Source organism: Quercus lobata, chromosome 1, assembly GCF_001633185.2.
Source record: "Quercus lobata isolate SW786 chromosome 1, ValleyOak3.0 Primary Assembly, whole genome shotgun sequence".
Lineage (NCBI taxonomy): Eukaryota > Viridiplantae > Streptophyta > Magnoliopsida > Fagales > Fagaceae > Quercus > Quercus lobata.
The window spans coordinates 9861113-9878061 of NC_044904.1; the positions used below are offsets into that span (position 1 = coordinate 9861113).

The 16949-nt window shown below is 35.4% G+C and overlaps 1 protein-coding gene across 1 annotated transcript in view; it reads left to right on the plus strand.

The window, feature by feature from the left end:
• The first annotated feature begins 1111 nt into the window (after positions 1-1111).
• LOC115977697 (callose synthase 9) overlaps positions 1112-16949 on the plus strand; it is a 62100-nt gene continuing 46262 nt past the window's right edge. Inside the window, exons 1-7 of the mRNA XM_031099728.1 lie at positions 1112-1384; positions 2685-2889; positions 11549-11646; positions 12166-12329; positions 14947-15043; positions 16348-16458; positions 16541-16666. Coding sequence (XP_030955588.1) covers positions 2688-2889; positions 11549-11646; positions 12166-12329; positions 14947-15043; positions 16348-16458; positions 16541-16666 — 798 coding nt within the window. The 5' untranslated portion in view covers positions 1112-1384; positions 2685-2687. The remainder of the gene's footprint in view (positions 1385-2684; positions 2890-11548; positions 11647-12165; positions 12330-14946; positions 15044-16347; positions 16459-16540; positions 16667-16949) is intronic.

Here is a 16949-nt window from a genome sequence, read left to right on the forward strand (position 1 = left end):
CTTATATATGACAAAAAAATCAATATTAAAAGGAAAATAAAGGAGAAAATAATAAATTAAAGAGCATTTATACTTTTTTTTTTCTAAATGAAAGGGGGCCATCACCTAAAATTTACTTAATATTTTTAGGATAATGCTTAGCTATAAAATTGGTTGTAACCTAAGACCACAACTGTACTCAATCAAATAAACATTACTACATATTTTAAAAATCTAATCGTTAAATTGTATGTTCTTTACGCTTTTAATACATATGTCAAATTTTGTGTCAATTGGATATTATTTGTTATATGATCTATAAGCTTATATTTTATGCATAATTTTAAATTACAAAACTTGTAATTTAAACAATTTATTGATGACATAATTATTGATTTTTAATTTTTAGAAATTTTGCAAGTATACAAGATATAAGAAGAAAATGTAATTTAATGGTGGGTTTGTCAAAAATCATCTCCAATAAATATATATTAAGTAAAGTTGTAGTTGAAGGCTACAACAAATTTTGCAACTAAATTTTGTTTATATTTTAAACTTTTAACATTAAATATAGGGAGAGGGGGCATTTTTGGAAAATCCAAGAAGGGCCATGGCCCTCGAACCCCCTCCCTCCGCCTATGCTTATGATTATTTTCTATCTGTTTTTAGTTCTTGATAAAGGGAGAGAGCTCAAGAGAGATAAGATAAGCATGGAGATGCGACTAGTTATTAGTAAATGAGTTCTTTCTTTTTTGAATCTCTATCCTAGTAGGAAAAGGAAAGCAAGCAAAGATAGAAAAAAAATGTATTAAATTTAGCTCAGGATACCAATTTTTTTGTTTTTTGGTTGATAAAAAACCATAGTAGGTTTTTTTTTTAAGAAGAAAAAGGGTTATATTTATATTTTATGTATTTTTTTTTGGGGGAATATTTTTATGTAACTTTTAGATCTATAAAAATTATTTTATAATTAAATTTATCAAAAGCCAGTCCTAAGTTAAACAAATAGTCGCGCCGGTTCCTTTCAAAATAAAAAAAAAAGTCGCGCCGGTTTTCGTGTACAAAGGGGTTTCTTCTCCGCGTCAAGGAGACCAAAAACCCAAACTAAACCAAAAAAAAAAAAAAAAAAAAGGAAAAAAAAAAAATTGCCGTGTTCTACCGGCTGTAACCGGTAATTCCGGTATCTTTGAAGAGCACTAGATTCGTGCGCTCTTTCTTTCTTTCTTTCCTTTTCTTTTCTTTCATTTTCATTTCATATCTCCTTTCCCTCTCTCCCAGCTTTCTTTTCAGTTTTCACAGCTAAAAACACCTTTTCAGCTCTGATCCGAGTCGGAGACCGATTCGGATTCCGATTCCGATTCAACTCGGTCTCTCTTTTCTCTAGGCTCTTCTTCTCCCAAATCAGGTACGCACTTCCATTTTACTTGATCTCCCGTTTGGTTCCCGAGAAAAAAATATATGCAGGTTTTTTGAGATCCTTAGGGTTTTGAATGTCTAAATGTGGAATGTAGTGTTTTTGTTTGAATTTATTGCGGTATCGGAGGCTCTGTTTGTTGTTTTTTTGAATAATTTACGTGGTTTAGGATTCAGATTCTACAATTTTTCGTTTTCATTTTTTTGGTTTGTTTCAAATTTTATGAGAATTGTTTTAAGGAATTTGTATAGGGAGCTTCTTTAATGTTTAAAACTGTGCTAACTGATTCAATATGACTTGTTTTGTTGACAAAAATAAAGAGCTAACTATTTAAGTTGAGCTTAGAAGTTATATATTATAGTTGATTCAAAACAACTTGCTGCGTTGAGAAGAAAATAGTTACTGTTTAAGTCTAGCTTGAAAGTTTATGTATTTATGTATGTGTGGGTATATATATATATATATATATATATTGTTGTGTTGAGAAGAAAAGAGTTGCTATTTAACGGGTGCCCTTAGGGCATTTGTTAATGGGTCATTTTAGGAAAGTTTTGATACCACTTTCATGGGAAATATTAAATGCTGAAAAAAAATTCAGTTGCATTCTCCTTTTCTCATAAAAAGTTTCTAAAAATATTTCTCAAACCAATACTCTTAGGACATCCGTTAACTTTTTCCATATAAATAGGGAAAAGATGCACACGTAACTTACTGGTGGGTCTTGAACCCAACAACCTCACCCTCCACCTTGTGTCATTTGACCTAGAGCTCTTTGGCAAGAAAAATTTTGATTGTAGTTTTGCTTGAATGGAATCTCTCTCGGTGATTATTGGTGTATGTATATTTCAGCACTAACGATTTGTTGAGAAAACTTGTGGCATGGTTGTTTTGATTATTTCTTAATTTTTCGGGTGATGTATGTTTTATATATTAACGGGGTGCCCCTAGGGCATTTGTTAATGGACCATTTTAGGAAAATTTTGATACCACTTTCATGAGAATTATAAAAAAATGTCAAAAAAAAATCAATTGCCTTTTCCTTTTCCCATAAAAAGTTTCTAAAAATATTTCCCAAACCAGTGCCCTTAGGGCATCCGTTATCTTTTTGCTCGTGTCATTTGACCTAGAGCTCTTTGGCAAGAAAATTTTTGATGGTAGTTTTGCTTGAATGGAATCTCTCTCGGTGATTATTGGTGTTTGTATATTTCAGCACTAATGATTTGTTGAGAAAACTTGTGGTATGGTTGTTTTGATTATTTATTAATTTTTTTGGGTGATGTATGTTTTATAGAAAATGTCTCGAGCTGAGGAACTGTGGGAGCGGTTAGTCCGTGCTGCCTTAAGGAGGGAAAGGACAGGGACAGATGCATTTGGGCATCCTGTTACTGGAATTGCTGGATATGTTCCATCTTCATTAGCAAACAATAGAGATATTGATGAGATTCTGAGAGCTGCAGATGAAATTCAAGATGAAGATCCCAATGTTTCTAGAATCTGTATGAAATTTTTATATTTTTATTTCTTGAAAGATCATCGTTTATTTTTTTCTTTGGTTTTCTCATCCTTTTATTTAATATATTTTTGCATACACTTGGGTCTCCTGTTGCCAGGTGCATTTCTAGATTACAAATGTTTAGTGGCTTTAATATATTCCGAAACTTTTTATGGCCTGAATTTTTTTTTTTTGATAAGTAATAAGTTTTATTGATATAAAAAAGGAACACCCTAGTACGCAGGGAGTGTACAAGGGGTCAACAAATCAAATACAAAAATTGCAAGAATCTAGGAAATCAATAAAAGAAGGGAATGGTTTTTTTTGCAAAGCAAACAACCAATCCAATAAAGTTCTAAAAAAGAATAGCTTGAGGTCCGGAATAGATCTCTAAATATCTTCAAAACATCTACTATTTCTCTCCCTCCAAAGACACCACATTAAGCAATGAGGAACGATGGACCATATTTTATGCATGCGCAATATTGAAGATGCAAATTTTGCTACTTTATTTGTGTGCTCTAGTAGAAAAGACATGTAACTATAATAAGGAGAGGAGTTCTACTTTGATAAATTATTGTAACAAGTTGATATGTGAGCTGCACTGTCACACCATGTGACACATGACCTCACTGTCCCTCTATACTTTCATCATTGGGAGTCGGAGTCAGTGAATTCCTTTCTAGACCTTATTAACTCACTGTTGTCTAGGGGGGTGGTAGGGTGAGATGGAGTTTGATTGGAGTGTTAAGTTTGATGTTCACTCTTATTACCTATCAAAAAAAGAAGTTTGATGTTCACTCTTATTACAAGGCTATTTGTGGTACCATTTTTAATTCATTCCTCTGGAAGAGTATATGGTGTCATTTATAAAAAAAATAAAGAAAGTAGAATATGGTGTGTCAAGGCCCTAAAGAGGGTGTCTTTTTTTTGTGGACAACAACTTTGGGTAAGAATGTAAAAATTGGTTTGGAAAGCATTTGTTTCTCCATTGTGATGTTGTTTATGTTTTGTGGAGTGAAAATTTTAAGAAGCTTAGGTTTCAATGGATGATCCATTGACAGTAGCAGAGTTATTATTTGGTTGTAGGAATTGGTTTGGGAAGCAGTATTCAAATGTTTGGAATCTTAGTCTGTTATGCTTTATGTGGATAGTATGGTAGGAATGGAATGACCATACTTTTGAGGACATTGAGAGACCTCTTGATTAATTGAAATCCTTTATGATTCGTCCTTGTTTGATTAGTCCTGTACATGGGGTTTTACTCATTGTAATTCCATTTTTGAGTTCCTAGACTCACTTTGTTCATTTTTTATTTTTTATTTTTAAGATACTTTGTTTTCATCATCGTGAACATGAAGTAATCTTTTACTTGAATAAAACTTTACTACTTACAAAAAAGAAGTTCTAGCTTGTATCTTAACCATCGAGTCTTATTGTCCCTTTATCTCTATTCCTACTTTTACTAAACATACATTCCATGTGCTTTGTTTTCATCCTAATTTATTTTGGTAAGTAATAAGTTCTATTAAGAAAAAATGCATCAAGTATAAAAGACAATTTGGAATCCTCTTTGGCGAAATTTGAACGTCGATTAGTTGATTGGAAGAGGCTTTACTTTTCAAAAAGGGGAGGCTGAAGTTATTGAAGAGTACACTTTCGAGCCTACCTACTTATTACTTCTTGTTACTCACCATTACCACTTGTGTGACCAATAGGAATTAGAGGTTGCAAAGGAATTTCTTGTGGGGTGGTTTGGGTGAGGAGTTCAAACATCATTTGGTTGGATGAGATACAATGTGTACTTTTATGTCTAGTGGAGCGTTGGGGATTTAGAAGTCAATTGCTAGCCATCTTCACTAGTTCCTTATACGAGTGGTCTTATGCATTGGGCTTTATGGATAGCAATGCTATTGAGTCATTCATAGAGTCATTATCTTTGTAGATAATTCTTTTAGTTCCTTATATGAGTGGTCTTATGCATTGGGCTTTATGGATAGCAATTCCATTGAGTCATTCATAGAGCCATTATCTTTGTAGATGATTCTTTCCATTGTAACTCTTTGAGCTTCTTTGTGTCGTATTTACATGAAGTGTCGTCTCTCCAACAAAATTATTCTTTTATATATATATATATTTATATATATATATATATATATATATATATAAGAAAGCAAGTAAATCTATAACCTTTCCAAATCTCACTATTGTGGTGTCTCCCAAATCGGTCTTGCTAACAAGCAAGTAAATCTATAACCTTCCTTGGCATCACCCAGGGCAAAGGTATTACTGATCTATTTCATATTGCATGGAATCAAGTGGCTGTGGCAGGGGGTTAATGGCACTATGTTATGGGATGCCACATTCATTAGGCCATTTCAGGATTAGGAGTTGGAGACAGTGTTGTTAAAAGTGCGCTTAAGCGTAGAGCGCATAGGCCTTGGGGCTTTTTCCCTCTAAAGCGAGGCACCCTCACAAAAGTGTGCCTTAGGCGTGCTTTTTTAGAGCTTTTTTATTAAGCGCAAAGTGCGCTTTTTTGAGCCTTTTGTAATTATATAAAAAAAAAAAATCCTGATTTGATTTTTAGCCATTAGATCTAAATATGTTTGAGATATGCCATTGATTTAATATATAAAAACTAATAGTGTAGTGTGCTACCATAAACCTAAGCCTACCTCTTTAGATATTTTAGACCTTTTGGACCACGACCACACAAACAAACACTCAAGTCAGACAATTATGATGGTCCCTTGCTTAATGAGGATGATGATTATGTAGGTTAGGATTGCATTGCATATTTGCATTGATTTTTTTAGGCAAAGAAATTTTGTTAGGCAAAGATAACATTACTTAACCTGCTAGTACTTTTTAGCCTTTGCCTTTCTAGTTCTATACTTTTATTTTGATTCTATGATTTTTTGTAATCATGGCCATCAAATATCATGTTTGCATATATTTTGTAAAGCACAAGAGAATTATATAAATGTTATATAAATTATATAAAATGTTTCCAAAAGTGTTGGAGTGTGGTAAAAGAAGATGTTATGGCTTTTATAGTGGATTTTCAGAGAATTTGCATCTTTGAAAAATCTCTTAATGCCACTTTCTTATGTCTAATTCCTAAGAAGACCAATGCTATTAACATTATGAACTTTCGTTCTATTAGCCTTGTGGGTAGTTTGTATAAGCTACTATCAAGGGAGTTTTTTGTGTTGGAGGTTATATGTTTCTCTAATGGGAGGCTTCATTGGGACATTCGATTCCGTCGTCCACCACAAGATTGGGAGTTAGAATTGTTTGATCTTTTTTGGATGGTGCTTTATTCCACGAATGTGCGGGGTGTTGGTGATACAAACTTTGCTAGAAGCCAGCAATGAGGAGAGGTTTTGAGGTTCGAGTCTTCTATCACTCTTTATCTCCTTCTTCTATTATTGATTTTCCTTGGAAAATGGTGTGGCAATCAAAGTTCCTCCTAGAGTAGCATTCTTTTCTTGGATTGCTGCCTTAGGTAAGATCTTAACTATGGATAATCTTTGGAAGAGGCATATTGCAGCGTTAGAGTGGTGCTTTATGTGTAAAAGGTGTGGGGAATCGGTGGATCATCTTCTTCTCCATTGTCCTATAGCATATGAGTTGTGGTCCATGGTTTTTTGTTTGTTGGTATACATTGGGTTATGTCGTATAAAGTTAGTGAGTTGTTAGCTTCTTGGCAAGGGAAGTTTGGTAGACATCGAAATATATGTTTATTGAGCTTTGTGCCACATTGTTTGTTTTGGTGCTTATGGTGGGAGTGGAATGCTAGATGTTTTGAGGATTGTGAACGGTCTATTCTTGACATTAAGTTTTCCTTTTTCTGTACTCTCCTTGAGTGGAGTTTAGTTTTGCCTTCCTATTCTTGTTTCTCTCCCCGATCTTATTGATCGTTGTCATCTGGGTTCTTGATTTGTGCCATTGTAGTACACTTCTAGTGTACTTGCTTGGTTTTTTTATTTATTTTTATTTTTAAATAAAATTTCTTACGTTACTTATCAAAAAAAAAAAAAAAAAGTGTTGGCACATAGGCTTCGTTGTGTTTTGGATAAACTTATTTCTAATTTTTAGAATTCCTTTGTTGGAGGGAGACAGATTCTTGATTCCATTCTCATTGCTAATGAATGTTTGGATAGTAGAATGAAGAATGGAATTCCAGGTGTGATTGTAAAGTTGGATATTGAGAAGGCTTATGATCATGTGAATTGAGATGTTTTGTTTTATCTCATGGAGAGGATGGGTTTTGGAGAGAAGTGGGGAGGCGGATGAAGTGTTGTGTTTCTACAATCCAATTTTCAGTTCTTGTTAATAGCTCTCTAGTGGGTTTTTTTGGTGGTACTCGGGGCCTTTGCCAAGAGGACTCTTTGTCTCCTCTTCTTTTCCTGTTGGCCTGTTGGTGGTGGAAATTTTGAGTAGGCTGTTGAAAAGAATAGAAGAGGGAGGCTTTCTTAGGGGTTTTCAAGTGAATTCCTATTCACAAGGAGGTTTGCATATTTCTCATCTTCTTTTTGCTGATGACACTATCCTTTTGTGTGATGCAACTAGGGAACAACTTTTATATATTCAGATGGTGATGATTTTCTTTGAGGCTATCACAGGCTTGAAAGTTAATATTGGTAAGAGTGAGATTGTTCCAATGGGGGTGGTAGGGAGTTTGGATACTCTGGCTGGTGTATTAGGTTGCAGTTTTGGTAGGCTGCCTATGATTTACTTGGGTATGCCTCTTGGAGCTCATTTTAAGGATCCATCAATTTGGAATCCTATTATAGAAAAAATGGAGAAGAAGCTTTCTGGTTGGAAACGTTTATATTTGTTGAAAGGGGGTAGATTAACTTTATTGAAAAGTACCCTTTCAAGCTTTCCCACCTATTTCTTATCCTTGTTTACTATCCCTCCAGCTGTGGCGGATAGATTAGAAAGGATCCAGAGAAATTTCTTGTGTGGGAGTTCGAAGGAAGCTTTCAAATATCCACTTGTTGCTTGGAATAAGGTGTGTTGGCCAGTTGAAACAAGAGGTTTGGGGATAAGGAGGTTTGGTTTATTTAATCAGGCCCTGCTTAGAAAATGGTTATGGCGTTTAGGAAGTGAAACCAATCATTTATGGCTTCAGGTTATAGCTACCAAGTATGGGGAGTCTAGTGGAGGTTGGTGCACTAGAGTTAATAGAGGTGCTCAGGGATGTGGAATGTGGAAGAATATTAGGAAAGGTGCTGAGAGTTTCTTTGATCATGTGTTGTATGTGGCGGAAGAGGGTCTTCGTATTCGATTATGGTATGATCTTTGGTGTGGGCACATTCCCTTAAAGGATGTTTACCCTGATCTTTTCTCTCGTGCAGGTAATGAAGCTTGGATTTCTGAGTTGATTAGTATTTCACCAGATGGTGGTAGTAGGAGTTGGAATATTCAATTCCACAGGGCTCTTGATGATTGGGAGGAGGAGAGAGTGTTTGCTTCTTACGAGCTAATTTATTCCAAAATGCCTAGGGTTAGGGGACTGATAGTTGTTTTGGAAGTTAACCCGAATGGTGTTTTTGATGTGCTCTCTTTCTATAATTTCTTATCTGCTTCTACCTTTCCTTTCCTGTGGAAATTTATTTGGAGTAATAAGGTACCTAAAAGAGTGTCTTTCTTTCTATGGACTGCAACTCGAGATAGTATTCTTACTATTGACAACTTTGTAAAAAGGAACTTGTCTTTGGTTAATTGGTGTTGCTTGTGCCGTTGCGATGGAGAAACAGTGGATCATCTTTTACTTCATTGCAAGTTCGCACATGCCTTATGGAGTGAAGTGTTTTTGATGTTTGGTTTGTAGTGGGTGATGCCAAGGACGGTTGTTTCTCTTCTTTTTGTATGGTAGAATTATTTGGGGTTACACTCTTCTTCGGTTCTAGCCTGTTTGATGTGGCTAATTTGGAGGGAATGAAATACCCGCACTTTTGAGGATGTTAAGAAATCTGTTGATTTTTTGAAGTCTTTTCTAGTTGGGACATTGTTTGGGTGATCTCGTATTTGGGGTTTTACACAATGTATTTCCATTTTTGAAGTCGTGCATTCTATTTCTGTTTGATTTGTTTCTAGTACATTTTGTTCATCATCGTGAACATGACGTACTTTTTTTAATGAAAATATCTATTACCTATAAAAAAAATATATTAATTGATCACTTGATTGTTGTATTGACCATTAATCATTTTTTTTAAAATTTATTAAATTTATTTTTTTAAATGTGCGCTTCACATCGATCAGGCGTGTGCCTGCGCTTTGTGCCTAGGCTCCAGTAGGCCTTTGCACTTAAGTGTGCTCAGCATGTTTAACAACACTGGTTGGAGATAGTGCAATTTTTTTTAGCCTCCTTTGTTGGGGAGGAGAAGATCAGATAGGTAGGCTTTCTTATTATATTATTATATTTTTTGATATCATAGGTAACCTTACCTAACAAAAAAGAGATAACGTAGGTGACCCTTCTAAAGAAGAGCTTGTTGGACTCGCCTTTAGCGAGTAAAACTTACGGGCAACTGACCTTGCCTCCATAAAGCCTCTCTCTCCCTACCAAACTGCCATAGCCACTTCCTTAATAAGGCCTTACCAAACGGTCTCAAGCTCTTAACAGCCAGCCCACTTTAGTAGGGTTCGCAAATTTTGTCCAAATTAAGAAATTTAGAGTTCTCCTCTAACACCACCCCCTCTCCCCACCTCTCCAAAAAAAAAAAAAAAAAAAATCGTTTTAGGTTTTCCATACAATTAGGTACATTTGCAGGAATAGGAAACAAAAGACAAGAAATGTGTTGGTAAATTGGATTCTTATTTTAAATCAAAGTGAGTCTACCTCCCTCAGACAATTAGAGTTGCTTCCAACCTTTAAGCATTGACACTGGGCAGACATTCTATTGCTGAAAATGGTACCAAACCAACATGGGGTAGCTGGAAAGAGCTTCTTAAGATGAGTCCGGTGTTAAATATTGGGAAAAAAAATAATTTAGATTCAGTGTTCCTACAACCAGGCTATTTGAATCTTGATGGGATTTAAGTTGCTTGAAGAATTTATAATTTTAGGGTTGTTAATTGTGTGGAAAAATATTGAGGATTGAGGTTTTGGTTATTAGCTAATGGTAGATTGAGTTAGGATTTGAAAGGTGAAAACCAAGTCTGCTTGCTGGTTTAAAATGTGGATTACTTGTCTTCTCTTCTCTTATTGAGCTCTTAGATTTATGTTCTTCTTGTTGATTATCTAGCCTCACTCAGTACACTGCCTGTGTACCCGGAGGATAGCCTGTATTTTTAGCCCTTTTTTTATATAAAAAAAATAAAGTTGTTCATAATTGATAAAAAAGTGGATTACTTGCAGAAAATAAGAAGGCAAGAATTAGTAGAAGGATTGATGCTAGGCTCACACCTAGATCTGCTGAGCATTGCACAGGCTTTCCTTGGCATAACATGTTGAGTTTTGGTTGACTCACACAATTCTCAAGAAAGAGCACAGTTGTTCCAAAACTTTTATAAACGAGCAATGCACTTAAAGTATGGAAAGATAAAATAGGACTTATACCGACTAGACTAACATTTCTTTAGATTCCAATTGGGCTCCAGATTTAGACTTATTAAAAAAAAAGTGGGCTCTAGATTTAGACCATAATCTTAAGTAACTTTGGCCTCCAAGCTTGTTTTTCTGAGCACTTCTCACATCTCACATTGTGTGTGAAGTGTAGGTAAAATTACTCCTCAAATTAAAGAAAATTGAAATTATATAAACCAACAACATAATTAAAGTGAAGAAACATTGAAGTAGGACCTGTGTTAACTAGACTGAAAACTTTATAAGGTTCAAAGTAGGCCCAACATCACTTTCAGACCCTAATTATGAATAGTTTTGGCCTTCAAGCATGCTTGTTCGTGACATTATCACAATTTTTTTTTTGGATAAGAGATTTTATTGTGAAAGACTTCTTCATGTACAGGGTTATTTGGACCTTCTTGTGATATCACTTATTAGAACAAAGAGAATAACCATCAAATCCTGTTCCTCACCATCATTGTTACCACAGTGCTGCCTATCACTAGGGTTATCAACCTTGATCGCTTTTACCATGCACCATGACCTCATCCTTGAACTGCACATCACCACCCAGATTCCTAATCCCATATAATGTAACTCTGCTACCATCACTTTCTCCTTATGCAAAACTGATCTCTCTGTTTGCAATGCCAACCAAATAAGTTAAATACCGGCATCGGTCCAAGTTTCCACTGGTCCTTGGATGTGCAAGCCCAAAACCATTGTGGACATTTGACCACCTCTATCTTAACTCTTGATTCCAGATCTGGTTGTGGCTGGGGCTGGTGGCGATGCAGTGATGGTGAGGGCCTGAAGGGAAAAGGGGTTGGTTTTTGTTAATGCTGACATTTTGATGGGAAAAATGGGGTACAAACTTGGAGCCCTAGATTGGATGGAATCTCTTGTGAAGCAGCTATTCTGCCTTTGTTTGTGCAATCAAACAGCAAATATTTTATTTGTTTTTTCTGTGGACTACCTATTTTATCTGGCTCATTGTTTTGTGTATTAAATATATTCTATAATGTTCATGGAAATCTTTAGATATGTATGAAGTGGCTAAGTTTCTGTTGGTTATCCGCAGTATGTGAGCATGCTTATTCACTTGCTCAAAATCTGGATCCTAATAGTGAAGGAAGAGGTGTCTTACAATTCAAGACTGGACTGATGTCAGTCATCAAGGTATGCATTTAGTTTGCAATGGTAAATTTTGATTTTGACAACTAACTTTTTGCATTATGGGCAAGAAACTGTAAATTTTGTGGGTGGACTTGTATGTTTGTGCATGTGTCAATAGCACTAGTCCTATATCACACCTTTTGCATATCAGTGATTAACATATTGAATAAATTTTCTTAGATATTACTTAAAGAAAAAAATGATGTTAGATATTCAAAATTTTGACTGAGTTTGGACACTTTATATTTGTTCATCTTTCTTTTGGAATTTGATGGAGGATCCATGTGTAAATCATTAATTTATGGACGCACACATGCATATTATGCTTGTATCTGTTCATTGTACAAATGTATAGAGGGTATTAGAGATTGCAAATTCCATTGTTCTTAGCAGATTTTGAAGATGTTAGGTTTTTTCTTTATTCTTAAATTTGGAACTTTAACTGCAATTCTGTTATTGTGGGACTTGTATATTAATTTTAATGTACTGTGCAATATTTTGTCTCTTTGGACAATTTTTCAGCAAAAACTGGCCAAGAAGGAGGTTGGAACCATAGATAGGAGTCGAGACATTGAGCTCTTGCAAGAGTTCTACAAAATGTATAGAGAGAAGAATAGTGTAGACGAGCTACGAGAGGAAGAAATGAAGTTGAGGGAGTCTGGTGCTTTCAGTGGAAACCTTGGCGAGTATGTTTCTGAACTAGCAAATAAACATATTGATCATATAAAATTAAGCTATGCTCTTGAACTATTCTTTTTCCTACTTCTCTTTGAATGTAAATATATCTGTCCTGAATCTCTGCATTTGAAACAAATTTTTGATAGATTTTTAGTGGGGGAGGGGGGGGTTTGAACTTTGGATATCTTTGTTGAAAACATTGGTAAATGCCATGTGATGTGGATTATTTGGAGGGAGTGAAATAATCGCATATTTGAAGATTTGGTGCTTACTAGGGATAAGCTCCTAGCTTTATTTGTAGGAACCTTGTTTGATTGGTCTCATGCATGGGGATTTCCTCTGGGGAATCCATTCTGCTGTTTTTAGATTCCCTTTCTTCTTGTACATAATTTTCTGTTTTCTTTTTTGTTGCGTGTACATATTTTCTTTGCTTACTTCATTTCTTTAATGTAGCTGTTTTCTCTTAATATAATTTTTCTTACTAATATATAAAAAAAGATTCTTAACCAATTAACACATATACAAACCTGAATAACCTTGCTCTTCAAAAAAAAAAAAAAAAAAGAGGAGAAAAATGAAAATGAACAGAAAGTCCTTGTGAAAAATGAAAATACACATAGGCATATATGTGCGTGTTCGTTTATATATGTATGTTTATGTCTATTATCTACATCTACTGCTTCCTTGTAAATGGTAGTATTGAATTCTGTTTGTTATAAATAAGTATTTGAAACGGTTTGAATACTATGAAGAACAACCATGAGGAACTACTGTAGTTAACTAGAAAACTCCTCCCTTGCATTGTTAACAGCTTCTTAACAAATTATTCTTCTTGTCAACATATATGGTTATATACAAACCCCTCTTCGAAAAAAGAGAAAAGGAGAAAAAATGGAAATGAACAAAAAGTCATTCTGAAAACCCATCTTCTGGTTCGATGAATGTGAACCATTGGTTTTTTCCCTTAGCTCTTGTAGAAGCTGTAGAATTAGTCTTTCTCTACGTCTAACTTATTTGGGTTCTTGGATCTTAAGAATCTTAGATAATTTATTTTGTAATTTTCTTTTGGCAGATCCTTTGTATGCTTCCCATGTACTAGGGTTGCACCTAGGGGTGTGCGCGGTTTGGTTTGCTCGGTATTTTTTCAAATTTGTTACCGAACCGATAGGGATCGGTTTTGTAATAATTAAAACCAATGTATACCGATTAGGGTCAGTTTTCCGACCTATGGCGGTGCGGTTTGATCGGCTTGGTGTAATCAGTTTGGTCGGTTTGATTTGAAACATTAACCAAAAAAAATTTGTTGGCTGTTCACATAAAAAAATTTGTTCAACAAATCTATTCACATAAATAAAATCTGTTCACATAAAAAAAAAAAAAACTGTTCAACAAATCTGTTCACCCAAATAGTAATGATCCAAGGACATTAAATTACTCGCAAACACAAAGACAAATACATACGACACTCAGAAATACAAAGAGATATTAAAGTAAGTGCCTAAGTGGGACTAAAGTCAAACACAAACACAAAGTCATTTATTTATGCCTATGATACACAGTACACACGACACTTAGAACCTCACCAAATACAAAACACTCTCAATCACTCGCAAACACAAAGACAAATACAGACACAAACACAAACACAAGCTCTCACCAATAAATCAAAATCATAAACTTCACTTCTCTTACAAGCCTAAAACCCATTATACTATATTTTACAACCCCAAAAAACTACGAAGTACATGAGATTAAGAATCATTCATGCTTATCGTTGGTTTGCCGTGCCTGGTGAGCGACGGCGAGAGCTCAGGTGAGAGCTTAGGCAAGCGTCGCTGCGTCAGGCGAGACTAAGAGGCGAGAGCGAGAGAGAGAGTTAAAGGATATCAAGAGATTCAGGACAAAAGAATGAATTTATATGGCCTTGAGAATTTGAAAACCTAGCATAAAACACACTGTTTTGCTTTTGCTTTTGTTTTTAATAACACCCATACGACGTCGTTTCATTAAAAAAAAATTAAAATCAGAACTTGTGAACGACATTGTATCCAAACTATAGGGAGAAACGAATATTGGGTTTGGTATCGGTTTGGTATTGGTGTGGATCGGTTTCGCCTTCTTTGATCCGGTTACTGCACCGCACCAGCGTTGGAACGGGCTTCGCCCTTCGAACGCTGGCCTCGGCTCATTCGGTCAGTGCTGGTGTCGGGACGGTGTCGTCGGCTCCGGTATTCATTTGCTCACCCCTAGTTGCACCTCTTTTGCACTTCAATGAATTTGATTACTTGTGAAGCTGCACAAGCAGTATTATGTTGGGCGTTTAGAGTTAAGTATATGATTGTTTGTTCTTTGTTGTACTCAGTTTTTAACATGTCTATTGTGAATTGGCTGATACAGGATGATATGCCAAAAAGTCCCATCCCCCCCCCCCCCCCTTTTCATTTCCTTGTTTGCTACTCATAACCCATTTCTCTGACTCCAAGGCCCATCTTTAATATATATTGATTCTTTTAGTTTATATCCATAGATGCTTGTTTTGCAGCTGGTTCTATAATGCTGAAAATCACGTTTTTCCTTCCTCTGTTTTCCATATTGTTCTTGTGACTAACTAATTCTCAATTTCAGGTTGGAACGGAAGACAGTTAAAAGGAAAAGAATATTTGCAACTTTGAAAGTTTTAGGGAAAGTGCTGGGACAGTTGACTAAGGAAATTCCTGAAGAGGTTAGACATCTTCTCAGTTGTCTATTGCCATAAATCTGCGTTGTGGTGGCCCCAGAAACATCGATATAGATTCTACCCATTGAATCACATGTGTAGATATGGCCTATGTTTTGTAAATTGTAATGTGTTAGTTGACTTTCTTTCTTGCAATTTTTTTCATTTTCTAGGCAACCAAATGATCTAAGTCTTCTAGGATTGTTGCTTAATTCTCCAATTTTATGTTTGTCTTTGTTATCTTGGTTGTCTGAACTTCTTTTTATTTTTGATAAATTTCAATTTGAACCTTTTGGTAAATTTTTTATCCTTAATCTGTTTGGATTGTGAAAAAAATGGTAGAAAACGAGAGAAAATATCATATTCTCTACAATCTGAGACTCGACCAACACCTGACCATCCGTCTGATAGTTAACAGGTGGTTGCACTGGAGTTGTCGGTCGGCAGTGGGTGAAGGCAACCTTCACCTGACGGTCCTGACCGGATTGGTCAAGTGGCGGTTTACTTGAGCCCAACTGACCTGTGAACTCCTCTAGAAAGAAGAAGTGCAGATTTGACGGACAATAATGTTGGTTTCTTGGAGGGTTTCTTCCTTTCTTTATGTTGATGGGGATAAGACTAGACTCTTGTTTTTTGAGGTGTTAATGAGAACAAATCGTAATAAATTGAGGTTGACCAGGGGGGTCCCTTGTGTAAGATCATTTGGTAGCATGTTGTATTGTTGTTGTGTAACAAACTAACAGGTGGGACTCCTGTTAGATACAATTATTGTTCTTGCTTTGACTTCTACTTTGTGATTGTTATTTTTCTGTGGTGTTTGTTGCATCCTCTATGTTCGTAAAAATCACTAGAAGTATGCTGATATGTCATTAATATAATTATCTTAATATGATCTGATAATTATCTTATCTAGCAGGGGGTTCCTTGTGTAATATCATTTGATAACATGTTGTATTGTTGTTGTATAACATACTAACAGGTGGGACTCCTTTAGATACAATTTTTGTTATTGCTTTGACTTCTACTTTGTGATTCTTATTTTTCTTTGGTATTTGTTACATCCTTTATGTTCGTAAAAATCACTATAAATATGTTGATATGCATATAACATAATTATCTTATCTGATTTTATCTGATTTTTTTTTTTTTTTTTTTTTTTTTTTGAGATATGAGTTTTTGACCCCAAGGGGAGGAGGAATCGGGGATTTGAATTAGTGATCTCCACTTCATGATTTGTGGTTCCTGGCCAACGGTGGTACCCTTTGGGTTGATTTTTATGTGCCTTTATATATGATTGCTTTCCTCTGCAGCTTAAACGGGTGATGGAAGCTGATGCAGAAATGACAGAAGATTTAATTGCTTATAACATTATCCCATTGGATGGCCGTACCTTAACAAATGCCATTGTGAATATGCCCGAGGTTAGTTTTTTGCCTTCTGTGTAAGTCTCAAGTTCATATTTGGTGACTTCTGCCATTTATTAACATGAGGAACTTATTCCAGGTGCAAGCAGCAGTGTCAGCTTTAAAGTATCACAGGGGTCTAGCAAAATTGCCTGTGGATTTTCCTATTCCTGCAACAAGGAATTCTGATATGCTTGATTTTCTGCACTATATATTTGGATTTCAGGTCTGTACTTGGTTGAAATGTTTGTATAGTCATTAGTGTCTTTGCCTCATGGACCAAGCCTTTGGGCTGGTTATGTTGGTGGGGCTTTTCTATGTGATGCATACATGGATTAGGGGTCTTGCTGCTGTTTTTGATGTGATTTGTTTTTTTAATCATCTGGGGGTTTTGTGACATTGGATGGAGTTGAATCCTGAAAAGTTTCAAGGTTATATCAAAATGAGTTTAGTGTCAAATCAGTTCTTAATCTGGGTTACTTTTTTGGGAGTAGAAGCCTTTCTGTCTG